General features: G+C 48.3%; 1 protein-coding gene across 4 annotated transcripts in view; it reads left to right on the top strand.

Moving 5' to 3' along the window:
* Positions 1–23,412, top strand: part of Sptbn2 (spectrin beta, non-erythrocytic 2) — a 41,327-nt gene extending 17,915 nt beyond the window's left edge. For 2 of the 4 annotated variants that reach the window (XM_087908224.1, XM_087908222.1), the window contains 28 exons: positions 316–433; positions 1,018–1,176; positions 1,433–1,735; positions 2,683–2,836; positions 3,046–3,916; positions 6,519–6,656; positions 7,029–7,785; positions 9,223–9,425; positions 9,769–9,859; positions 10,036–10,182; positions 12,684–12,947; positions 14,973–15,197; positions 15,453–15,542; positions 16,045–16,305; positions 16,389–16,519; positions 16,720–16,924; positions 17,512–17,886; positions 18,606–18,850; positions 18,953–19,091; positions 19,543–19,627; positions 19,891–20,087; positions 20,380–20,522; positions 20,611–20,686; positions 20,759–20,809; positions 20,997–21,217; positions 21,482–21,655; positions 22,193–22,235; positions 22,564–23,412. In XM_087908224.1, coding sequence (XP_087764350.1) covers positions 316–433; positions 1,018–1,176; positions 1,433–1,735; positions 2,683–2,836; positions 3,046–3,916; positions 6,519–6,656; positions 7,029–7,785; positions 9,223–9,425; positions 9,769–9,859; positions 10,036–10,182; positions 12,684–12,947; positions 14,973–15,197; positions 15,453–15,542; positions 16,045–16,305; positions 16,389–16,519; positions 16,720–16,924; positions 17,512–17,886; positions 18,606–18,850; positions 18,953–19,091; positions 19,543–19,627; positions 19,891–20,087; positions 20,380–20,522; positions 20,611–20,686; positions 20,759–20,809; positions 20,997–21,217; positions 21,482–21,655; positions 22,193–22,235; positions 22,564–22,791 — 6,094 coding nt within the window. In that variant the 3' untranslated portion in view covers positions 22,792–23,412. The remainder of the gene's footprint in view (positions 1–315; positions 434–1,017; positions 1,177–1,432; positions 1,736–2,682; positions 2,837–3,045; positions 3,917–6,518; positions 6,657–7,028; positions 7,786–9,222; positions 9,426–9,768; positions 9,860–10,035; positions 10,183–12,683; positions 12,948–14,972; positions 15,198–15,452; positions 15,543–16,044; positions 16,306–16,388; positions 16,520–16,719; positions 16,925–17,511; positions 17,887–18,605; positions 18,851–18,952; positions 19,092–19,542; positions 19,628–19,890; positions 20,088–20,379; positions 20,523–20,610; positions 20,687–20,758; positions 20,810–20,996; positions 21,218–21,481; positions 21,656–22,192; positions 22,236–22,563) is intronic. The other 2 variants (XM_087908223.1, XM_087908225.1) reach the window with 2 other exon arrangements.
* Positions 23,413–25,663: the final 2,251 nt, after the last annotated feature.

Below are 25,663 nucleotides of genomic sequence, written 5' to 3'. Positions count from 1 at the left end.
GGATCCCACCCCCAGTGCTGTAGTCAGTAAACAAATAAATAGAAAAATAAACAAATGACGTTCTTGGGCCAAGCACACACACCTGTAACCCCAAGTCTCTAAAGGCTGAGTGAGCCAGGAGGATTATGAGTTCCCTAAAAAAGGAAGAAGAAAACCAAAGTCCGATCTTTTGGCTTACTTGCTAATGATTTTTGCCTTTCGCACATACAGAAAGTTTACTATGTGAGAAAAAAAGCAGCGTGAGTATTCTGTGGTGTAAAGGCTTTGGGTCCCTTGTGGCCTTTGCCTCTGATCTTGTCTTGGTCTCTGCTTCAGATTCACAGAGAAAGGGAACCTGGAGGTGCTGCTCTTCACCGTCCAGAGCAAGCTGCGGGCCAACAATCAGAAGGTCTACACGCCACGTGAAGGCCGGCTCATCTCCGACATCAACAAGGTCCATGCTCCCCCTTAACATTCCCAGATAGCCATCCTTGGTCGTCTCTGACCTAGGCACCTTCCATGCCTTTCGTGACCCAGGGCCTTCTTGGTCACGAATCACCTCCACCAATCCCTGATAGCCACTGCCCACACCCTCAGACATGACTCTGGTGTCCTCTCATGACTGTGGGCTCTTTGCCCACTCACTCTACATCAGAGCCAGTAAATAAATCAGACCTCAAGTCTTTTGTCTTGTTCCGCATGTCCCCATTTCACTATCTCTACTGCTTTATGTTTTTCACAAAAAAAAATTGTAAGACTAATTCAGGTAAACTAAGGTTCACCCAGAGTCCCACCACTGCAGACAAATCTGGTATTTTCCATAGATGACCTCATATCTCATCCAGAAGCAAACAGTTATTATGTGGGTTCACAATGTACCTGGCACCTCTCCCTTTTTCTCATATTTTCAGGCACAGGTGCCTCACTGATCCCATTCCATGAATCCACTAGACCAAGCTTCTGTGGTACTCACCTGTGCCCCAGCCCTGCTGACCTCTGCCCTGGCCCCATTGTAACAATCCAGTCTCCACCTCACAGGCCTGGGAGCGGCTAGAGAAAGCTGAACACGAGCGAGAGCTGGCCCTGCGCACAGAGCTGATCCGCCAGGAGAAGCTGGAGCAACTGGCTGCTCGCTTCGACCGCAAGGCTGCCATGCGGGAAACCTGGCTCAGTGAGAACCAGCGCCTCGTGTCCCAGGTAGGACTCATGTTACGGACACATCCAGGCTGGTGGGGAGAAATGTGAGAAAGACCATACCAGTAAAGGTTCCTCCAGGGCGGGAAGATGATAAAACACGGTATCTGTCATGCAGGAAACTCAGGATCTGGGGGCCCAAGACTTGTCTGGGAGAAGAGACAGTGAGGCAGAATGAGGTGGTACAGAGGGAACAGACAGAGCCAGCGGAGGTACTGCCCCTGGGTTCCCAACCTTGCCTTCCCTGCCTCTGCCACAGGACAACTTTGGGCTGGAGCTGGCGGCAGTGGAGGCTGCAGTGCGGAAGCATGAAGCCATTGAAACAGACATCGTGGCCTACAGTGGCCGGGTGCAGGCAGTGGACGCTGTGGCTGCAGAGCTGGCTGCAGAGCACTACCATGACATTAAGCGCATTGCAGCACGGCAGCACAATGTGGCCAGGCTCTGGGACTTCTTACGGCAGATGGTGGCTGCCCGCCGTGAGCGACTCCTTCTAAACCTGGAGCTGCAGAAAGTGTTTCAGGACCTGCTCTACCTCATGGACTGGATGGCAGAGATGAAGGTAATAGCCCATGACTCACCTGGGCAGGAGGCCCGAGGTGTGGCTGTGTACCTCACTCACCCATTCAGCCCATCTCTTCCCAGCAAGTACTAATTCAGAGTCAGCCCCTCCTAGTTCTGAGGAGCAAAGCTGACAGGTAGTCCCTGTGGGGCTTCCAGCCTAGGGGCAAAGAGGCTGATAAAAACCATAGACACCACAGCAGGTGGTTCTAAGGCCTGGGGCTACTGGAGCAGGTGATTGGGTAAGAATTGGCCCTTTCGAGAGAAGGCCATTTGAACTGAGGCAAGGAGGCAGCCCAGAGCACTCTGGTGAGAGCAGGTTCTGGGCAGAAGGAATGAGGAGGCTACCACCCTGGGCTGTGCAAGTGGGGCCCAAGGGGACTGCAAGGGTAGACGAAAGAGGAGCTGTGGTAACTCCCTTAGAGCCTTGCAGGCTTGTCAAGGAATATGGATTTTATATTTAAAGTGCTCAAAGAAAGGAAGAGGTGTGATTTCACCTCATACTTTAAAAAAAGGTCCTTTGGACTTCTGTGTGCAGAAGGTCTGTGGGCAGCAAGAGTGGGAGCAGAGAAACAGGCTGCCATCTCCTAGGCAAGAGGTGTGCTTGAGGGTGGGTCTGGGAGAAGACGCTGAAGGGGGCTGGAATGGAACAGTGACAGTAGTGGGCATCTATGATTCTGGAGCGGAGATGACTCAGAATAAAAATTTCAGAGCAGGATTTAGTAAGAAAACTCTTCCATGGGAGTGCAGTTGAGGATAAAGAACCAACTGCGAGAACAGAACTGGGGTGTGTGTGTGTGTGTGTGTGTGTGTAGGTATGCTCACCTGGGTGTAACGTGGAGCCATCCAAAGAGGGTGGAAGGAAGATGTGCTGCAGTGAGCTTGGCAGGCTGGTAGGCTAGTAGGCTGTTGTCAGACGGGCACTGGCATGCCATGTGTGTGTGGCAGGGCCGGCTGCAGTCTCAGGACCTGGGCAAGCACCTGGCTGGAGTGGAAGACTTACTGCAGCTACACGAACTGGTGGAAGCAGACATCGCAGTGCAGGCCGAGAGGGTGCGAGCAGTCAGCGCCTCAGCCCTGCGCTTCTGTGATCCAGGGAAAGGTGAAAACTGGGGGGAGGGCGAGTTGGAAATGAAAGGACTGGGAAACAAGGAACAAGCTTGTCACTCGGGAACATTTGGGGGCAGGATCACTGATGGGCAGGTAATGGTGATAGCTAGACCCAGAAGGGAGACCTACCAGAGTGACCATGACAAGGGGTAAGGGAAGCAACTGAAGCTCTGGACCTCTGGCTTGCTTTTTTCTTTTCAGAGTATAGACCATGTGACCCACAGCTGGTGTCAGAGAGGGTGGCCACTCTGGAGCAGAGCTATGAAGCCCTGTGCGAGTTGGCAGCAACTCGAAGGGCCCGTCTGGAAGAGTCACGTCGTCTCTGGAGGTTCCTCTGGGAAGTGGGTGAGGCTGAGGCCTGGGTGCGGGAGCAGCAGCACCTCCTGGCCTCAGCTGAGACAGGCCGGGACCTGACCGGTGTCCTCCGTCTGCTCAACAAGCACACAGCCCTACGGGGTGAGATGAGTGGCCGTCTGGGGCCCCTGAAGCTTACCCTGGAACAAGGCCAGCAGTTGGTGGCTGAGGGCCACCCCGGAGCCAACCAAGCCTCAACCCGTGCAGCTGAGCTCCAGGCCCAGTGGGAGCGGCTGGAGGCCCTGGCCGAGGAGCGAGCCCAGCGGCTAGCACAGGCTGCCAGCCTCTACCAGTTCCAAGCAGATGCAAATGATATGGAGGCCTGGTTGGTGGATGCACTACGCCTGGTGTCCAGCCCTGAGGTAGGACACGATGAGTTCTCCACACAGGCCCTTGCCAGGCAGCATCGGGCCCTTGAGGAGGAGATTCGAGCCCACCGGCCCACACTGGATGCCTTGAGGGAGCAGGCTACAGCCCTGCCACCTGCACTGAGCCATACACCTGAAGTTCAGGGCAGAGTGCCCACTCTGGAGCAGCATTATGAGGAGCTGCAGGCCCGGGCGGGTGAGCGTGCACGAGCCCTGGAGGCAGCCTTGGCACTCTATACCATGCTCAGCGAGGCTGGGGCCTGTGGGCTCTGGGTAGAGGAGAAGGAGCAGTGGCTCAACGGGCTGGCCCTACCTGAGCGCCTGGAGGACCTGGAGGTGGTACAGCAGAGGTAAGGACTGCCGTTTTCTTTGAGATGCATCATCTGTGAGCTGATACAGGGATGCAAGCGTTATAAACTGCCAGCAGCATCCGTCTGAGCCTTAACTGTATTCTTTGAGTCATAACTACCATCTTTTTTATAGGGTTCTATTGTTGTTTCTCTTTTAGTTTTAGTATATATATATTTAAAGATGTATGTTATATGTGTGATTGTTTTGCCAGTATGTATGTCCGTGCACCGCCTGTGCGCCTAGTGCCTGCAGAAGTCAGAAGTAACAAGAAGTAACAAGAGTTACTCGTCCCTGCTCTTTGCTTCCTTCTCTAGTAGTTCCTAGCCTCTGTGGACTGCTCTGACCTCTTCTTCCTTTTATGACTTCACTTCTTTCAGTGTATCTTCTGAAACTGGAGTTACTGATGGTGGCATGTGGGTACTGGAAACCAAACCTGTGTCCTCCCCAAGAGCAGCCATTGCTCTTAAACAGTGAGCCATCAGGATCTCCTGTTCTGTTTTTAATACACTGAGACCAGGCCTTGCTCTAGAGCCTAGGCTTGGTGAACATACAGCAGCCTTCCTGTCTTAGCTTCCCGAGTGCCTTGATTACAAACATGGGCCACCACGCCCAGCCTTTTAGAGTTTTAATGAAAACGTTGAGCATACTCAAGGTAGAGAGCATGTCACAACTAGACCCCGGGTGTCCCGATTCCATTATTGTCAATAATGTTGCTCTTTTTTATTGATTTTTCTTTTAAACAGCAAGTCTCTAGTATGATTCTTCAAGACATCCCCTTTAGGAAAGATGAGGAGGTATCCTTATTTATAATAATAATACTTTTAAATTATGTGTGGACTTACAATAGCACCTTTGGAAGCTAGATATGGAATATGCCTATGATGCCAGCATCCAGGAGGTCATGGCAGTCTTTGTAAGTCTGAGACTGGTGGGCGCTGTATAATAAGTTCCAGGGGCAGCCTGGGCCACATAGTAAGACCTTAACTTAAAAGACAAGTTTAAAAAACAAAATACCTGGGCTGGAGGGATGGCTCAGTGGTTAAGAACAATGCTTTTACTGAGTTTGCTTCCCAAAACACACATCAGGTGTCTCACAGTTGCCTGTGAATCCAGTTCCAGGGGCCTGACACTATCTTATCTTGCTTCTGCTGGTACACAAACACACACACACCAAATAAAAAAAACCTGAACTATAGCCAAAGAACAGTAAACCTTACAGTTATTTAGAAAAGGCATCTTTCTCTCTCTCTCTCTCTCTCTCTCTCTCTCTCTCTCTCTCTCTTTATATTTATTTATTTATTTATTTTGAGAAAGATTCTCATTATGTAGCCCTTGCTGTCCTGAAACTTTCAGGGTAAGCCAGGCTGCCCTTGAATCACAGAGCTTCACCTTCCTCTACCTCCTCAGTGCTGGGATTAAAGGTGTATGCTACCATGACCAGCTGAAAGGACATCTTTATTGAACTTCAATACCATTATCACATAAAAAAGTAACTCTTAGATATTACTCACTATCAATCTATAATCAAATTTCCTGGAAGGTTTTGAAATATAAGTAAAAATTTTTTTTAAAGTTTTTAAGATCTCCTATTACAATGTGGGTTTGGCAAACTATAACCCTTGGGCTAAATCCAACCTGTGGCCTGAGTTGGGTTTTATTTTGTTTTGTAAATAAAGTTTTATTGGAGCAGAGCCATGCCCTCTCATTTATGATCTTTGTGGCTGTGTTCACCTTCCTAGTTGAGTTGGGGACTGTGGCTCAGACTGTGACTCACAGAGCCAAAAGTATTAAGTATTTACTCACCTGGCCTGTTACAGAAATGTCAGGTGTTCCACGCTCCCAAAGACATTGTCGTTCACATCTTGATGCTTGGATATTTGTTTTTGGTTGCCTTTTTAGCTCATAGTAGCAGGATGGGGCATGGGTAGGTGGTTACGGAATAAGGGCCCTAATAGGAACACTGAGGTTCTGATGAAGGTAGGGACCCACCTGTGCCACAATTGAATTTGACTTGCTGTACATGTATTCCTGACTTTAGACCTTTACTATGTCTTTGAGTAACCCTACAGTGGGTAGTTTTCCTCCTCGTTTTGAGGGAGTTAGGGGCTCTGACCCGCATGTACTGTGGACCTTATAGGCTAAGAGGCACAGTAATGCTGAAACAGAAGCCTTATGGTTAAGTGTAGTGAGTCTCTGTCCCATCAGCCAGCTCCCAAATCATGACATGGAGACTTATTATTAATTATAAAAGCTCAGCTTTAGCTTAGGCTTGTTCCTAACTAGTTTTTATAACTTAAATTAATTCATATCTTTAATCTACGTTCTTTTATATGGCTCAGTTACCTTTACTCTGAACTCCTCATGCTGCTTCCTCCCTGTCTCCTGGCGTCTTAGCCCTTTTTCTTCCCAGGGTCTTCTGTACTTGGAAATCCTGCCTAGCTGTTGACTGTTCAGCTTTTTACTAAAGCAATCAGAGTGACACATCTTCACAGTATACAAAAAGATTATTCCATAACATTTAAGGGACAGTGTTTCTGTGGGTATCTGAGGGCAGCTACCTGGTGGCCTTGCTGCCTCACACCAACTCTTCCCTTGCCTCAGGTTTGAGACCTTGGAGCCTGAAATGAATGCCCTGGCCGCACGGGTTACTGCTGTAAATGACATTGCTGAGCAGTTGCTGAAGGCCAATCCGCCAGGCAAGGACCGCATCACTGGCACCCAGCAGCAGCTCAACCACAGGTGGGCTTGCGGTGGGGAGGCAGCACCAAAGATTAATCTGAAGGGAAAAAAAGCAAATTTACTTACTAGGTAATGCAGATGGCAGTTGAAGGAAGAATATGGTAGGACCTGGAAGGGTGGCTGAAAATGAGAAAAGAAACATAACTAGAATATGTTGAGAGAAGAGAAGTCATAAAAGTAATAGAAGAGGTCAGGGCAGTCCAGAGAGGCTGGGAGCTATCAGAAAAGGAAGCAAAGAGCAGGGATGAGTAACCCTTATGACAGTAGAAGCAGGAGTTGTATGCAAAGAGCAGTAGGAAGAGGTTTCCAGGTACCTGGCCAGGGCAAGGAAGCTAAGCCCATTCTACCTATAGACCTTTCCCCTACTCACAGGTGGCAACAGTTTCGGTCCCTGGCAGATGGCAAGAAGGCAGCTCTGACATCAGCCCTGAGCATCCAGAATTACCACCTAGAGTGCACAGAGACCCAGGCATGGATGAGAGAGAAGACCAAGGTCATTGAGTCCACCCAGGGCCTGGGCAATGATCTGGCTGGTGTGCTGGCCCTGCAGCGGAAACTGGCAGGCACCGAGAGAGATCTGGAAGCCATCTCTGCCCGGGTGGGTGAGCTGACCCAAGAGGCAAATGCCTTGGCTGCTGGCCACCCAGCCCAAGCCCCTGCCATCAACACCCGACTTGGAGAGGTGCAAGCAGGCTGGGAGGATCTTCGGGCCACCATGCGGCGCCGAGAAGAGTCCCTGGGTGAGGCACGAAGGCTGCAGGACTTCCTGCGCAGCTTGGATGACTTCCAGGCCTGGCTAGGCCGCACACAGACTGCTGTAGCCTCTGAAGAAGGGCCAGCCACCCTGCCTGAGGCAGAAGCCCTCTTAGCCCAGCATGCAGCCCTGCGGGGAGAGGTGGAGCGAGCCCAGAGCGAGTACAGCCGCCTCAGGACCTTGGGCGAGGAGGTGACCAGAGACCAGGCTGATCCCCAATGCCTCTTCCTCAGACAGAGGCTGGAAGCTCTTGGAACCGGCTGGGAGGAACTGGGCCGCATGTGGGAGAGTCGGCAAGGTCGCTTGGCTCAGGCCCATGGCTTCCAGGGGTTTTTGAGAGATGCTCGCCAGGCTGAGGGTGTGCTTAGCAGCCAGGTAAGAGCCTAGGGAATATGATCCCAACTAGAAAGACGAGGAAAATAGGCATTAGGGGAAGGGGTAGGCAGTACTATTGGGTGGAGTAGTTGAGCAAGCAATATAAGCAGGAAGAACATATTAGAAATAGGTTTTGTTTGGTTTTTTTTTTTTGATTTTTCAAAACAGGGTTTCTCTGTAGTTTTGGAGCCTGTCCTAGAACTAGCTCTTGTAGACCAGGATGGTCTCAAACTCACAGAGATCCGCCTGCCTCTGCCTCCCAAGTGCTGGGATTAAAGGTGTGCACCACCATCGCCTGGTAAAATGTTTGTTTGGTTTTTTAAAATTATTTATTTATTATATGTTGTCAGGGTTTCTGTCCTGCCCAGTCATTAAGTCCCAAAGAAATCACACAGAGGTCTGCATTAATCATAAACTGGTTGGCCCATTAGCTCAGGCTTCTTATTAACTCTTATAACTTACATTAGCCCATTATTCTTATCTGTGTTAGCCACATGGCTTAGTATCTTTTTCAGCAGCGTAGTCACATCTTGCTTCTTCTGTGTCTGGACAAGATTGCAGAGGAATGGGCTTGCTTCTTCCCAGAATTCTCCTGTTCTCATTGACCCACCACTACTTCCTGTCTGGTTGTCCTGTCTATACTTCCTGCCTGGCTACTGACCAGTCAGCATTTATTTAAAATATAATTGACAGAATACAGACCATTCTCTCACACCAATTATGTACAGTGCTCTGCCTGCATGTGTCCGTATAAGCCAGAAGAGGGCACACGATTTCATTACAGGTGGTTGTGAGCCACCATGTGGTTGCTGAGAAATGAACTCAGACCCTCTCTCTGGAAGAGCAGTCAGTACTCTTAACCACTGAGCCATCTCTCCAGCCCCTAGAAATATGTTCTAATATTATTTTTAACCTTCTTAATGCTGGAACCCTTTGATACAATTCCTTGTGTTGTGGTGACCCCAACCATAAAATCATTTCATTGCTACTTCATAGCTGTGATTTTGCTACTGTTATGAATCATAATGTAAATAGCTTATATTCAAGATACCTGATGTGTGACCCACAAAGGGTCACAACACACAGGTTGAGAAATGCTTTGTTATTAGAATATAATAATTCTAACAAAATTTAAATTTAAATATAACCACACTGACTTTAGAAGAAATGAAAAGGCTGGCTAGTCCTGTAACTATTAAATAAATCAATAGTTACCAATAAGGTGGAACAGGATTTGGAATGGTGAAAGTCCTCCAGCCCAGTTGCCTTGCAGTGTTGTAAGATCCCCACATTAGTGGCCCCTGCCCTGTCTGCAGAGCCATCTGGACCACCTGTTCCTCACCAGGCTGGTCTCTATGTACCTTTGGGCAAGTCTTCTCAGAGGGGTAGAATCTGCATGCTATGAGAAGTGAATTTGCTACTGTCTCTCCCACACAGGAATATGTTTTGTCTCACACGGAGATGCCAGGGACACTCCAGGCTGCAGATGTGGCTATTAAAAAGCTGGAAGACTTCATGAGCACCATGGATGCCAATGGAGAGCGCATCCGTGGACTCCTGGAGGCTGGGCGCCAGCTGGTGTCCAAAGGCAACATCCATGCTGAGAAGATCCAAGAGAAGGCAGACTCCATCGAGAAGAGGTGTGATGAGGATGGTGGGACAAATGAGGAACTTGACAGAAAATAGTGGAAAAGGGTGACCTGAAGCTTAAGACACTCATTACATCTATGAACTGAGAGAGGGCAGGGAACTGGAGGCAGAAGACCAAATAAAGGAAGATCAGAGTGGTTGGAGAGGCTGGACCAGGATCCATGAGGGTCTTGCCACATTGAGCCAAATTGGAGCCTACTAAGATGGCAGGCCTAGAAATCAGATTCGTTGGGTATCTTTTGGGGCCCCTAGGGGTCATTATTCACCTAAGAGGAAGACTGGACCTTCTAGGTGAGTTAAGGGTCCTTGTTTCATTCTGGACTGTCATTGCAGGCACAGAAAGAATCAGGAGGCAGTACAGCAGCTTTTGGGCCGCCTTCGGGATAACCGAGAGCAGCAGCACTTCTTACAAGACTGTCAGGAGGTGAGGCTCCCAGTTCCCTGGCATCCCGTAGCATCTCCTAGCTATCCATCCCTTTCACACACATACACACACCTTTCATGGCTTCCTCTGGAGTCTTCTGCATCTCCTGGCTCATCTGCCACAGCACTCCTTCCCTCTAAAAGATCTCCTTCATGCCTGCTTTATACTTGCACTAGCTGAAACTCTGGATTGATGAGAAGATGCTGACAGCTCAGGATGTTTCCTATGATGAGGCCCGCAACCTGCACACCAAGTGGCAAAAGCACCAGGCATTCATGGCTGAGCTGGCAGCCAACAAGGACTGGCTGGACAAAGTGGACAAGGTAACTAACATGGCCAGAGGCACAGATGATGATCCTTTCGAGCTGCTTCTGCGCAGATCCTGGACACAGTATAGGCAGAAGGGCCTAACCCCAGAACATAGTTTTTTCCAGATGCTCTCATTACCAAAGTGGAAAGTTAGGACTTGGGGATGAAGTTCAAGAAAATACAGTATCTTAGCGAGCCAGATTGTGACTTGGGTTCAATGTCATAACTGTTTCTAGACCTGTAGCACCACAGCCTCTTCTGCTGTGACATCTGCAAAAATCTATAAAGGGCTGACAGGAAATACTTCAGGCTTTGCAAGCCATATAGCTTGTGTTGCAACTCCTTGTCTCTGCTGTACCAGCACAAAAGCAGTCATAGAAACTAACGAGCATGGCTGTCCTCCAATAAAACTTTATGAAAACAGGCAGGGGGCAGATTTTGTCCATCTGCCTTGGTCTGACAACCCTTGTTTTCGAATCTTGTTCTTATGACTTTGTCTCTCATGCAGCTGTGCCTCAGTCGCTGAGGACAAGTGAATATTTACTTCTCCTCAGCAAATATTCCTAGAGGTGGTAATACGAGCTAGGTGTTGCTAGGTGGTGTGCGGCACATGAAAGGACATTTTCCCTTTCTCAAGCGCATATAACTGGGGAGCAGAAAGTAGTTTTCTGTGTTTGCATTTGCTCAGCAGATACATACTTAGCACTCTATGCAAAGCACCAAGAGAGAAAGGTGATGCTAACACTGGTTCAGACTTCAAGGAAACACTATAGCCACGATGTGAGATATATGTAGACAGCTAAATCAGATCATAGCAGAAGGCTGTCTGGTGGAACAGGCCTGTAATACTAGTTCTAGCTACTTGCGAAGCTGAGATGGGAGGATCCCAAGTTCAAGGCTGTCCTGGACAACTTAGTGAGACTCTCTTTCAGAATGAAAAGTAAGAAAGGGCTGGAGCTTTGACTAGCATGTACAAGGTCCTTTGTTCAATGCCCAGAATTGCAAAAATAAGTGAAAAGATCCAGAGCAGAATGCAGTCTGCCAAAAGGTAGAGTCCATACAGGCTGATACTAAGCAGGTTAGAGATGAGGGAATACATCAGGGCCACCTGTGGAAGGAAAGGAGAATCGTAAGCAAGCAGAAATGGTAGGTTCTAGGTAGAGTAGATGATAAGCAGGAAACCAGAAATGTGAGGAGGAAGTCAGCCTGTCAGGAGCATAGAATGTGTGCAAAGCCCCTGAAGCTAAGGTAGACAAAGGGTCCTGGGCAAGGTCAAGAAAAGCCTGGATCACTATGCAAGGAGTGTGCTAAAGGCTGGGAAGCCACACAAGCCAAGCTGGCCGTGGATGCTCTTCATCCCGACAATCCTATAAAGGGCCTGAAAGCATCTGACTTTATGGTCTTAGAAGCAGACCCTGAAACCTGAATTTTGGAGCAGCCCAACTTCAGGAGAGTTGATGCAACAGACACCCAGAGGGGAGTTGGGAGATGAGACAGAAGAGAGTCATCTAGACAGGATATGTTGGGGTAGAGATGGCGCTCAGGAGTAGAACGTGTGCTTGGTATATGTGAGCTTAACCCAGGTTCTATCCCCAGTACCACAAAGGATGGAGAGAAGAAGAATATCATCACGCCAGGCTTACCAGCAGGTTGTTAGAACACCCTGGAGACAACACAGAACCTGAAGCAGTGTTATCCCACCTATAGCATGAGGTTGCCGATTAGTCATCCCTGGTTGCCATTGGTTGAGGCCATTTCTAGCTCACCACACATGCTTCCTGTACTTCCAGAGAAACAAGCTGAAAGGCTAAAAATGGGGAGACCATGTGAGATTCGCTTGCTGTAAGAAACGTGAAATGACAGCAGTCCGTGTGCAACACAACACTAGAAGCTATGAGCAGTAGGGACCCCAAAGTAAGAAAATATTGCAAGTGACTTTTAGGAGAATTTTTTTAGGCAGGATCTTACCATGTAGACCAGGCTGGCATTAAAGTCACAGCAACCTTCCTGTCTCAGACTCACAAGTGTCAAAATTTCAGGCCCAGCTCACAATGGTTTACTAAGTGAGAGTCAAGTTGAGTCCTAAAAAATGGAGCAGAGTATGATCAACAATGAAGAGGAGTCTAGAAGGCTTTAAAAACCTCTAGGGGCGGGGAAAGCTGGAGAGATTGGAGAGATGGCTTAGTGGTTAAAAGCATTGCCTGCTCTTCCAAAGGTTCTGAGTTCAGTTCCTGGCAAGCATATGGTGGCTCACAGCCATCTGTAATGAGGTCTGGTGCCCTCTTCTGGCCTGCAGACATACACACAGACAGAATATTGTATACATAATAAATAAATATTTAAAAAAAAAACTCTGGGAAGGGTCTACTAATAAGACCACCTCACACGGGAAATTAGAACTACTTGCTATACTTCAGTTCTCTACTGTTCAGACAGATCCCTAGCCTGTGATCAATCTGCAACATTCAGTGGTATCTAATCTTGGCACTTACACCTCCTTTGTCCTGTCACCTAGGAAGGGCGGGAGTTGACTCTTGAAAAGCCAGAACTCAAGGTCCTAGTGTCAGAGAAGCTGGGAGACCTACACAGGCGCTGGGATGAACTGGAGACCACCACCCAAGCCAAGGCCCGCAGCCTTTTTGATGCCAATCGGGCAGAGCTATTTGCCCAAAGCTGTTCTGCTCTGGAGAGCTGGCTGGAGAGCCTGCAGGCCCAGCTGCACTCAGATGACTATGGCAAGGACCTCACCAGTGTCAACATTCTCCTAAAGAAGCAACAGGTATGCAAGGGACCTTTGGGAAGAGTGAGCAGCAGGAGAATGGAAGAGGGTACCTGGTACATAACATCTAGAATCTCGGACAGTGATTTCTGGTTTGTTTTATTTTATTTTGTTTTTCAAGACAGAATTTCTCTGTAGCTTTGGAGTCTGTTCTGGAACTAGCTCTTGTAGACCAGGCTGGCCTCGAACTCACAGAGATTCACCTGCCTCTGCCTTCTGAGTGCTGGGATTAAAGGCATGTGCCACCACCGCCTGGCCTCTGACAGTGATTTCAACTAAGAACTGCATCACAGTCTACAGAGTGATGGATGTGTCAGTCAGGGAGAAGTCAGGAGACAGGCTACATTAATAACTTAGACAGGGAAAGTTTAGTTTTAAAAAGGTATTCATTACTAAAAGGTGTTATTACTAAAGGTGTTGTCTCATTCTTTTCTGTTGCTACAATAAAATACCTGAGGCTGGGTGATTTGTTTTTGGTTTTTTTGTTTTCAAGACAGAGTTTCTCTGCAGCTTTGGAGCCTATCCTGGAACTAGTTTTTGTAGACCAGGCTGGCCTCGAACTCACAAAGATCCGTCTGCCTCTGTCTCCCCAATGCTGGGATTAAAAGCATGCACCACCAGCACCATCCAGCCATTTGTTTATTTTTTAAAGTTGGTTCTGGGTTGGAGTTCTGGAGGTCCAAGGACATAGCACCAGTATCTTCTCAGTTCTGACGAGAGCCTTGTACTGTGTGGTAAGGTGACAGAACAGGATGGAAATTAGCTTGTGTGAAAGAGAGGAAACACAGGAGGCCGCCTCACTTTACAACCCCCTCTTGTAACTAATCCAGTCCCATGGGAACTACATAAATCCCTTCAATGGCCTACTCACCTCTTAAAGGCCCTCTACTGTCTGTCAACACTTTGTCTTGAGGACCAGATTTCAACATAAGTTGTAGAGGAAACAAATCACATCTAAGCCTTAGCACGTCTTAAAAAGAATTCTACAATTGTCAGAAGACCTTTTCTCTGTAAAGAGATGGTAGGGCCAGCAATAGCTCTGTGGGTAAAAATGCTTATCACCAAGCCTAACTGTTTGAGTTCAGCCCTAGAACCTACATGGTAGAAGGAGAGAGACTGCATTATACACCCACAAATAAAATGTAACAACAACAACAAAATCACAAACATTTTCAACAGAGCCAAGTGATAAATATTTTGCATTTTGTAGGTCATATGATTTCTATCACAGCAATTCAACTTTGTCTTTACCATGTTAAAAGAAAAAGCCATAGAGGCAATACATAAGAGGAATGGAGCTATGCTCCAATACACTTTATTTACAAAGTAAGCTGTATTTGCTGATTTCCTGACCTGAAGAATCCTGGAATAGCAAATATAGAGCCCTGGCCCTGAAGGGAAAAGAGCTACCCTTTTCTGTGGGCAGTTTTTGAAGCCCAAAGAAAAGCACATGCGGTCTCCAGTGCAATATGTTTGTCTCTTGCGCCCTCTTCTGACAAGGCTGACATTGTAACAATTGGCAAAAATAGAAAATGCACTCACTGGTCTAGTTCCAGCATCTCAAAATAAGGCAGAAGTGTATTTGGGACTGAGAGACAATGAATTCATAATATGCATAATAGTCACATAGTCCTGGAATGTGTGTGTGTGTGTAATATTAATGTATATTGCCGGGCAGTGGTGGTGCACACCTTTAATCTCAGCACTTGGGAAGCAGAGGCAGGCAGATATCTGTGAGTTCACAGCCAGCCTGGTCTACAAGAGCTAGTTCTAGGACAGGCTCCAAAGCTACAGAGAAACCCAGCCTCAAAAAACATGTGTGTGCATGTGTGTGTGTGTGTATGTGTGAATGTATATATATGTATATGTATGTATGTATATATGTATGTATATATGTGTGTGTATATATATAAAGTTTAGGACTGACCTATCCAGACTGTGGGCTCAGGAATTATGACTGACTACGTCTTCTGAGTTTGAAGGTAGAAATGTGGCACTGACATCTCTTTTCTCCTCTGTTTGCAGATGCTGGAACGAGAGATGGCTGTGAGAGAAAAGGAGGTAGAGGCCATCCAGGCCCAGGCAAAGGCCCTGGCCCAGGAAGATCAGAGTGCAGGGGAGGTAGAAAGGACCTCAAGGGCTGTGGAGGAGAAGTTCAGGGCCCTGTGCCAACCCATGAAAGAACGCTGCCGGCGCTTGCAAGCCTCCCGAGAACAGCATCAGTTCCACCGGGATGTGGAGGATGAGATCGTGAGTCACCAGGCTGGGCATGGAATGGCAAGCTACCCCCAGCCACGTGGCTCTCTAGTCTCTTTCGGACACTGGGGAATGCCCACAGTGCTCCGTTCCCTCTTCTCTTACATGTTGAGAGTGTCTTCTCTAAGGATATTCATGGATGTTCTGCAGGCCCTCTACCCTAGAATGAGATGGCTGCTCCCTATATACACAACTGTAGCCCTAGGTAGCTCCTCTTTGCACCCCTATTAACTTTTCCTTTCTCTCCAGTTGTGGGTAACTGAGCGGCTACCCATGGCCAGCTCTATGGAACATGGCAAGGACCTGCCCAGTGTTCAGCTTCTCATGAAGAAAAACCAGGTGAGGCAGAGGGCAGGGGTGAAAACAAAGTTCCCAAAGAGCCTCTTCAGAGCTTTGTTTTCTCCTTTGTAGGGGGTGATGATGAGAGGTGGAGGATGGGTGCTGTGGTTTTGAGACAAGGTCTTACTATGTATCCTTGCATGACCTTGAACTCACAGAGATCTGCTTGTACCTGCTGGGATGACAGATATATGTATGCTGCCATGTCCAGCTCCTGTGTTTTCTCCTATGATAGGGTTTCTATGGCATTATCTTGTTGTTACGTAGCCCTAGACCCCGCGATTTAACTTTCCCTAGCTCAGGAAGGGGGCCTCTGTTGGTAAGAAAGCATGAGAATTGAAGAGATATCACACTGTATCCCTAAGCCTGGAAAAAGTCCACAAGAGGATTCAGGAAGGAAAATAATATAAGGTGGGCTCCAGGTAGAGCAGCAGGTCTAAGGGGATACAGGCTGGGGATTCCTTTTGCAAGCCTTTCAGTCTATCTTCTGTGGCTGGGACAGACCCTGCAGAAGGAGATCCAGGGTCATGAGCCTCGGATTGCAGACCTCAAAGAGAGGCAGCATGCTCTGGGAGCAGCAGCAGCAGGTCCAGAGCTGGCTGAGCTCCAGGAAATGTGGAAACGCCTAAGCCATGAGCTAGAGCTTCGGGGTAAGCGACTGGAAGACGCCCTTCGAGCCCAGCAATTCTATCGTGATGCTGCAGAGGCTGAGGCTTGGATGGGTGAGCAGGAGCTACACATGATGGGCCAGGAGAAAGCCAAGGTGAGAGCCAGAGCAATGGCTGTTTGTGGCCAGTTCTTTCTGCTTCGCCCCTGCTGTCTGATGTCCCCCTTTCCCTCTCCCAGGACGAGCTGAGTGCCCAGGCAGAAGTGAAGAAGCATCAGGTATTGGAACAAGCCCTTGCCGACTATGCCCAGACCATCAAACAGCTAGCAGCCAGCAGCCAAGATATGATTGACCATGACCACCCAGAGAGGTGAGTGTGTGAGTATCAAAGGGCCTAGACTCCAGAGGAGAGGAGGGCCGACTCTGGGAAAGTATAGGAATTATGGTGTCTTTTGAACCATGAGCATATAGAATAGACTAGAAAGTTAGGAGAAGCAAGGGACTTGGCAGGCAGTTACGGACATAAGAAACAAAGCTCCATGGAATAAGCCATTCTCTTTACCCCTGCAGCACAAGGCTAACAATCCGCCAAGCCCAGGTAGACAAGTTGTACGCCAGCCTGAAGGAGCTGGCAGGAGAGCGGCGTGAGCGCCTGCAGGAGCACCTCCGGCTGTGCCAGCTCCGCAGAGAGCTGGATGACCTGGAACAGTGGATACAGGAGCGTGAAGTTGTGGCAGCTTCCCATGAGCTGGGCCAGGACTATGAGCATGTGACTGTGAGTGCCACACATATCTGCACCCAAAGCCTTGGCCCAGGCAGAATGCTGAGGGTGGGGACACAGAGCCAGACAGAGAAGGCGTTGTTCTTTTGAGTGTCAAGTTATATAACCTGAACAATTTGCAGAAAGAAGGGTGTAGGGTGACCATAGGTGAGGATAAAAATGAAAATGCTACGCTTTTTGAACAGACTTCAACAAAACAGGATGAGCTTCAGATTCTTTGGTGTGGTTGGAGGTTTGGGCCCTCTGGTACAGAAATCTAGACTATAGTTACGGTGTCCTCGTTAAGGGCTAAAGGGTCCAAGTGTCTCTAGGTGCCTTTAGGATGCCAGGCACCGTATAGAACTCTGTGATATTATGTCACCCTAGCCATCTTAGTTCACATATGCACCCTGGTAAAATTCCCCAGTAACACATTTCTCAGGATGTGTTCTCATTATTAAGCAACATAGAAGTGTAAATTTTTTAAAACTGCTCACTGACCAGCGGGTTCTCAGTTTTGGGGAGAGAAGTGACTGCTTCATGAGGCAGGGCCCTCACACACTAGGTCTCATCCCTGTCTCTACAAATGCTTCCTTCACCAGATGCTCCGGGACAAATTCCGAGAGTTCTCTCGGGACACCAGCACCATTGGCCAGGAACGTGTAGACAGTGCCAATGCACTAGCCAATGGGCTCATTTCTGGGGGCCATGCTGCACGGGCCACTGTGGCTGAGTGGAAAGACAGCCTCAACGAGGCCTGGGCTGACCTGCTGGAGCTGCTAGACACAAGAGGTCAGGTTCTGGCTGCTGCTTACGAGCTGCAGCGTTTCCTGCATGGAGCCCGTCAAGCCCTGGCACGGGTACAACACAAGCAGCAGCAGCTTCCAGATGGGACTGGCCGCGACCTCAATGCTGCTGAGGCCCTGCAACGCCGGCACTGTGCCTACGAGCATGACATCCAAGCCCTCAGTACCCAGGTCTGACCCTAGTTGAACAGGTGGGGAAGGGAAGGCTGAGAGGAAACTGGTTTCATGCACTAGGAAGATCTCTGAGAGGCTGGGAGGATGCCCCCATGGAGGGGCGGGCATTTGGAGATAAGGTTCCATCAGCTACCACATTCAGGCTTGTTTTATAAGGTGTGTACACACACATGCATCAGAGCACACAGACCTTAATGTACATATGGGGATTAGGGACAACTTTAGGTTCCAGTAGTCAGGCTTGGAGGCATTGCTGGCTAATTTCACACTTGTAATGAAGACCCATGACTTTTTCCAGTGCTCCCAATGGCTGCAAGATCCCTCATGCTGTGCCCAAACCCACGTGTTGATACCACTCAGGCCAGAATTCTGGATTTACGAAATTAACACAGATATTCCTTCAACCCATATGACCAGTCAGTCCCCAACCTAAATCTACTCTGCAGGCTGCACCTCTCCTAGTGATTTTTCAATGTCCCTTTTATCCTGGATAGGATAGGATAGCTCAACTTGAGTTTAGAACTCCCCTGGGGTAGGGCTGGCCCCAGATGAGGCCCAGTAGGACAGAGGTGGAAGGTAGGGCTCGGAACCTCAGTTCTTCCTACCACCTCTTCGGCTGGTGGAACAAACAGAAGGTAGAAAGCAGTGCAAGGATAAGGGAGGCTTCAACTCCTCTGTGTCCCAGCTCTGCCTGACTCAGACCTGGGTTCCCATAGGTCCAGCAGGTTCAGGACGATGGTCACAGGCTACAGAAGGCCTATGCTGGAGACAAGGCCGAGGAGATTGGCCGTCACATGCAGGCAGTTGCTGAGGCCTGGGCCCAGCTCCAGGGAGGTTCTGCTGCCCGTCGTCAATTGTTACTGGACACCACGGATAAGTTCCGATTCTTCAAGGCTGTCCGGGAGTTGATGCTTTGGATGGATGGGATTAATTTGCAGATGGATGCCCAGGAGCGGCCTCGGTGAGACCCACAGTGCCTGGCCTCCTCCACAGGTTATAGTATACTACTGGTGGCTGTGGTCAGGCTGGAGCGACTGGTAATGCCATCTTTGTATTGTCCTAGGGATGTGTCCTCTGCAGATTTAGTCATCAAGAACCAACAAGGCATCAAAGCAGAGATAGAGGCCAGAGCAGACCGGTTCTCCTCCTGCATTGACATGGGGCAGGAGCTGCTGGCTCGGAGCCACTATGCTGCTGAGGAGGTAGGTGAGCTCTAGAGAGAACCTGGCCAGCCACACTGAACAAAGATTATTCCTGAAATTTCTCTTTCTGTTCATTTTGTTTGGTTGGTTGGTTTTGTTTGTGGATTTGTGTTTGTTTGCTTGTTTGTTTGTTTGTTTGTTTTGGAGACAGGGTGTTACCATGTCACTCAGGGGGCCACAAATGCTCTTGCTGCATCCTCCCAGTGCTGGGCTATAGGTGTGTACCACCATGCCCAGCTTTGATTTTTTTTTTTCCTGTCTTCTGCTTCTTGTCATTCTTTCTTAGCAAGAATTCTTTCACTGTCCTCTCAATGCTGTCCAGGGATTTCTAAAATTCCACTTCTCCCCCCAGAACTATTTTCTCTCTTGACATTAGAAATCATTACTGTACTTCAGTGGTTCCCAGAGACCTTGGAAAGCCCTAAGTCATGCATCCTTTCCTTACCACCAGATCTCAGAGAAGCTGTCTCAGCTACAGTCCCGGCGCCAGGAGACAGCTGACAAGTGGCAGGAGAAGATGGACTGGCTGCAGCTTGGTAAGCCACTGTGGGAATGTCAGCAAGAGGGAGGGAGCTGATGAGAAAGACCTGCGCATTAACTATCTGTGGTTGTCACAGTGCATGATATCAGGAACCCTGGGTGTGGAATTCCAGGATCCTATACTTGGTACCTCCTGACAGTGCTCTGGGACAATGATGGTCTCTGACCCTGTACTTGAGGTCACTATTGCTACAATCCCTTACCTCTATGTACTCTAATTTTCCATCTTTCTATGATCCCCCCACCCAAATCATGGCAGTTTTGGAGGTGCTTGTGTTTGGGAGAGATGCAGGGATGGCAGAGGCCTGGCTGTGCAGCCAGGAGCCATTAGTCCGAAGTGCAGAGCTGGGTTGCACCGTGGATGAAGTAGAGAGTCTCATCAAGCGGCATGAAGCCTTCCAGAAGTCAGCAGTGGCCTGGGAGGAGCGTTTCAGTGCTCTGGAGAAGCTCACTGCGGTGAGGACTGTGGGACCTCAGAAGGGCCCAACCCTACAGCAGCCCCAGCCCTGTTCTTGTTACTGTTCAGAGAAGCCATTTCTTCTCCTCCCACTGCTTCTCTGCATGACTGCTTTTCTGTTAGAGGACCACAGATGCCAGTTAGCCTTGGCGCTACTGAGATCACCCTGCTTCTTACCCTACCTTCTTTTAGATTCTCTTCTCCATCTGTCCTGTTTCACTGGGCTAGAGCTGAGGCATTTCAGCTTTTCTCCTCACCATGATTCTTGCTGACCTCAGCATTTCTTGACAGCTGGAAGAGCGGGAGAAGGAGCAGAAGAGAAAGAGAGAGGAGGAGGAACGGAGGAAACAGCCCTCTACTCCAGAGCCCATGGCTAGTCGGCCAGAAGGGAGTCTGGTGGATGGCCAGACAGCTCCTGACACCGTCTGGGATGGGTAAGAGCTGAACACCTGGGCCAGGAGGCTGAGGTCAAGCCTAAGCAAGCTACAGATAATTATTCTGTGTCACATTTGGTCATTCTAGAACCCAGTCACAGTTGCCACCATCCACACAAGCACCCAGTGTTAATGGGGTCTGCACAGACACAGAGTCTTCCCAGGTAAGTTCATGTCCATGAACATCCCTGTCAATCCTCCAGCCCCCACATCCTCACAGCTTCTTATCTTTGCAGCCCCTGTTTGAACAGCAAAGACTTGAACAGAGCAGTGTCCCAGAAGGGCCTGTGAGTCTCTCTGGAGGGGTGGATGTTGGTACTTGGGGGATGAAGGGACAAAAGAAGTGGGTAGGGATCCTGGGTATGAAGCTCAATAGAATCTTGGGCTTGGAGACCAGCTCTTGGTTGTAGAACTTCCTGACTCCAAGGCAAGGTACCATCACCGATTAGCAATGACATTGCTTTCCCCCTACAGGGATCTGGCACAGGGGATGAGTCCAATGGGCCCCGGGGAGAGAGGCAGACCCGGCCACGGGGCCCTACCCCTTCTCCAATGCCCCAGAGCAGATCATCTGAATCAGCTCATGTTGCCACCTTGCCTACACGAGGCCCTGAGCTCTCTGCTCAGGAACAGATGGAAGGGATGCTGTGCCGCAAACAGGAGATGGAGGCCTTCAACAAAAAAGCCGCCAACAGGTATCGGGCCTGGCTGTGCTGAGCATGTAGTCTCTCAGGTTCCTGCTTCTGAGGAGGATTTCCTGAAAACTTCCTAGACAGAGAGGGGAGCACTTTATAGGAGTTTGTCCTTTTGGAAAGGGCTGGAACTAAGGGCTCTCATAGGCTCAGAGGAGGGCCACGAGTTACCTAAGGACTATATTGTGAAACTTATATGTTAAAGGTCCCACAGAGGCCACCAATCCACCTATCTACCAGGTTTCTGACCCCACCATGTCTCCCCAGGTCCTGGCAGAACGTATACTGTGTACTTCGGCGTGGGAGCCTCGGCTTTTACAAGGATGCTAGGGCAGCTAGTGCAGGAGTGCCATACCATGGAGAAGTGCCTGTCAGTCTGGCCAGAGCCCAGGGCAGTGTGGCCTTCGACTATCGGAAACGCAAACATGTCTTCAAGCTGGGGTAGGAACCAGGGCTGCTCTCAGGTTGGGATGGACGGAGTCAGAAATAAAGCAAGGTGGATGAATCGGGGATAGGCTCCAGAGAAAAGGAAGTGACCTGAAGAGAGCTCACGAATAGGAGCTGTTCTTCTAAGTGCTTGGGTACATTTGTAGGTGGAAGAGAGTAGAGATTCTGGGTCCTGAATCATATTAAAATGGAGGAGCTAAATAAAACACAGGCTGAAAAGTTATCTTAGATAGGAAATGTGAGGTCAGGATGCTAGCTCACCCTAGCTTCCAGGGGCCTGCCCACTGCCAGCAAGAGCCTGCGTGGCCTTGGATGGAAATGAGCTTAACATTGCCCTCTGCGCTCTATCAGAAATAATTTGCTTTTGCACATCTGCAAAATCCCGAAACTATGAAGAATGTGTAAAACGTGATCTGGTCTTGAAGGCTATGCCCTCCCAGTCAATCCAATCCTGGGAAAATACTGAGCTCACAAAAGCAGACATGCCAAATACAGTTTCTTAGTTCCACCCTGTGCCTTCTTTCCCAACAGGTTACAGGATGGCAAAGAGTATTTATTCCAGGCCAAGGATGAGGTGAGCCTTCCCCTGTCCTGCTGTGTTCTCTCTACCAGCATGTTGTTTTATGAGACAGGGTCTCATTCTGTAGGCTTGATTCCTATTCCAGAGTGGTCTCGCACTCATAGCAACCCTCCTAGCTCAGCATCCTAAGCCTGGGTTCACAGGTATATTGCCACCATGACAAGCTGAAGCTCCCTATTATAAAGGGATCCTTTTTTTTCTTCTAAAATGAAAAAGTCAATCTCTTTTCTACTTATTCCTATTATACTTTCCTTCTGTCTGCTACATGCAGCCCCAGGTCAAAGTCCTTGAGTATGAGCTGATGTCTCTCTGTCCCTCACAGGCAGAGATGAGTTCATGGCTGAGAGTGGTGAATGCAGCCATTGCCACTGCATCCTCTGCCTCTGGAGAGCCAGAAGAGCCAGTGGTACCCAGTGCCAGCCGAGGTCTGACCCGGGCCATGACCATGCCCCCGGTGTCACAACCTGAGGGCTCCATCATGCTTCGCAGCAAGGATGGCAGAGAAAGAGAGCGAGAAAAACGATTCAGCTTCTTTAAGAAGAACAAGTAGTTGGGGGCAAGACTCCTAGCCAGCTCCCTCCCTCCTCCGTTAAGGAAACTGCCAGGGACTATCAACAGAGACCGCCCTCTTGTCAGGACAACTGCCTGCTGCTAGGGTCTGCTGCTAAGGTCAGCCCATCACCAGGAACTTTCACTGAGGACAAACAAGTGTTCCCACAAACAACCTTCTCTTCTGCTATTTAATTCAACTGGTGGTGGGACCCAGGCAACCCCTAATATCACTCTTTCCCACCTTGTCACCTCTTCCCAAGCCTTATGCCTCCACCCCCACCATGGTGCAGATAGTGTCACCCTCAAAGTGGGCTATGTGGGAACCACTGTCTCTGCCTCAGGGACATTGTGTCACCACAGCTAGGGTGTACCATCCACCATCCAGTTCTTTGCCTCTGGGATCAGCCAGGACCCTCTCAGAGCTGAAGCAGGATCCAAGGGCAGGAACACCAGATGATGGAGTCGGAGGCACTGAAGCCTTCCCTGCCCATCCTGCCTCACCCTCTGACTCAAGTGGCTGCTCCTCCAGCCACTCGAGGTGGCTCCCAAGTGTGAGTTGTTCAGGAGTAGCCACATCCTTGAGTCTATCCAAGGAGGTGATTAAACAGCTCAGCTTCTCTCACTGCCTCTTGGTGTTGTTACTTTCTGACCGTAGCCTCTCTGGTTCTGGTCTCCTGTGTGTCAGATAGCCACTCTGCCCCCACCTTCCGAGCCTCAAAGACTCCTGTGATCCTGAGAGTCTCCCTATCTCAGTTTCCCCATGACAGTGATCTGTTTCACCAGGTTGACCTATGCTAAGCCTCTGTTTAGACCAAAGATATCCACTGAGGTTTGGGTTGATGTTAATTAACTCCCTGGTGCACACTTTTCTTTTTCCTTTAAAAAAGTTGTTTAATTTCTTGCATTGCTAGGGATGGAACCCTGGGCCTCATGCATGCCAGGCAAACACTCTACCACTGAACTACACTCCTAGCCCCTACACTGTTCCTCACTCGCAAGTCTCTCAATTGTTTTCAGTAAGGGGTAGTGAAGAATGTTACCACAACCTAGTCTCAACTTCTGCTCTGATCAGCCAGCAGTGAAAAGGTGAGCATCCTACTTTCTGTCCTTCCCATAGATTCAAGGGTGCTCACACAGAATCAGAAGAATGTCACCCTAGGAATCCATAAGGTACATCCTGAGCATGTAAATAAACACACAATATATTCTAGAGATTGAGAGAAATATTTTTCTTAAAGTTTGTGGTATTTAAAAAGGAGATATTAAAGTTGGAAGTTTTGGGTCTGTTTGTCTTCAGCATAACTGGCCAAGGGCCCCAGGCAGCCCAGATTGACTACTACCAGTCAAAACAGTGACAAACAGTCAGGTGTATGCAGGGTAGGAACTAGCACCACACAGCTCCAGAATGGGCTTCATTTATCAGATCTGGCAGAACAGATCATTCACAGGGTAATCATCCTTTCTCTTAAGATAAGTGGATTCAGTCCCCCACAGTAAACATGCATAAGTACAGCATTAATAGCCCATCCACAGACAGAACAGTAATTAGCAGGACTCAGACACCTTTGCCCATGATTCAAGTACAGTTATGATACCTCCTGTTAGATGTGGGAGAGTCCCTGTGGAGGGCGCAGATTATGTGGCTTGGGGAAAAACTAACTGAAAAGTTTAAAAACAAACGTAGTATGTGCGAGAGAGAGGTTAATGGAAAAATGATTACTGAGGTGTTACTGCAGAAAAGTCATGTGACTGAAAAAGAAAGACAGGAATTAGGTGAGAATCATGTACACATATGGCAGTTGAAACTGCTTCCTAGTATGATTCCATATGGGCAGAAAGGAGAAGAGGAAAAGCATGGGGCTAGGAAGCAAGTCTTCAAGAGAGAAACTTTTGAATGTTGGTGGAAGAGAGGAAAGATGGTAGATGAATGGGGCCCAAGGGATACGAGAAAGGTTAGGGCACAAAAGCAGCATTAGAGTTGCCCTGCATACTGGTGGGGAGTAGGAACAAATGAAAGTGGATAGGCTACGTAGGAACGAACTTGTTTGCATTTTTACTGAACACCACTGACAAGGGTGGATTCAACTTGTGTTGGCCCACTGTCCACATGGGTCTACAGAATACGCAAAGTGTGACAAATCTAAACTTTGGTGTACTGAAGGTATGAAATAACAGATTTCAAGGACTTTAGAGGGAATTCTAATATCTCAGTTTTATATTGAATACATGATGAAATGTCAAAATTATTAAAAATAGATTTCAAATTTTTATAGTTTGATGTTTTTTGGAAATTTGTGTTTAACTTATTTACTGTGGTGCTAGGAATGACACTCAGGGCCTTGTGTATGCTAGATAAATGCTTCACCATTGAGTTATAACCATAAACCATTTTCCCAGTTCTTTTTGAATTATTAATATGACTCATTATATCTCCATTAGCTAGCATTGTTCAAAATAGACCACAGACATAAACATGAAAAGAAATGAAAATGGAAGAGAACAAGACTATATGACTTGTGGTAGGAGAACATAAAAGAGCAAGCTTTATGAAACAATAATTAATTGTTACATTTTAAAAATGATTTACATCCTGTCTCAAACAAAACAAAACAAAACAAAATTTACTTCCAGAGACAAAGATAATAGTGGAAAGACAAGATATTTGAAGCTAATAAGAAATATCCACAATTGTAGCAAAGTCCTACAGCTCAACACAAAGCCTGTAACCTGAAATATAGGCAGAAGATAGGGGCAGGAAATTAATATGAGCACAAGCTCCAAGACTTTAAGAATAAGAAGGTATTTTCAAAATCCTTAGTTATGGGACAAAAACAAAGAAAGTTGGGAATAATACCTTATAGCTCTTTGAC

This window comes from Myodes glareolus, chromosome 7 (genome assembly GCF_982192425.1).
Source record: "Myodes glareolus chromosome 7, mMyoGla1.1, whole genome shotgun sequence".
Classification (NCBI taxonomy): Eukaryota; Metazoa; Chordata; class Mammalia; order Rodentia; family Cricetidae; genus Myodes; species Myodes glareolus.
The sequence above is the reverse complement of the archived record's forward strand: the minus strand, read 5'-3'. Positions and strand labels throughout refer to the sequence as shown.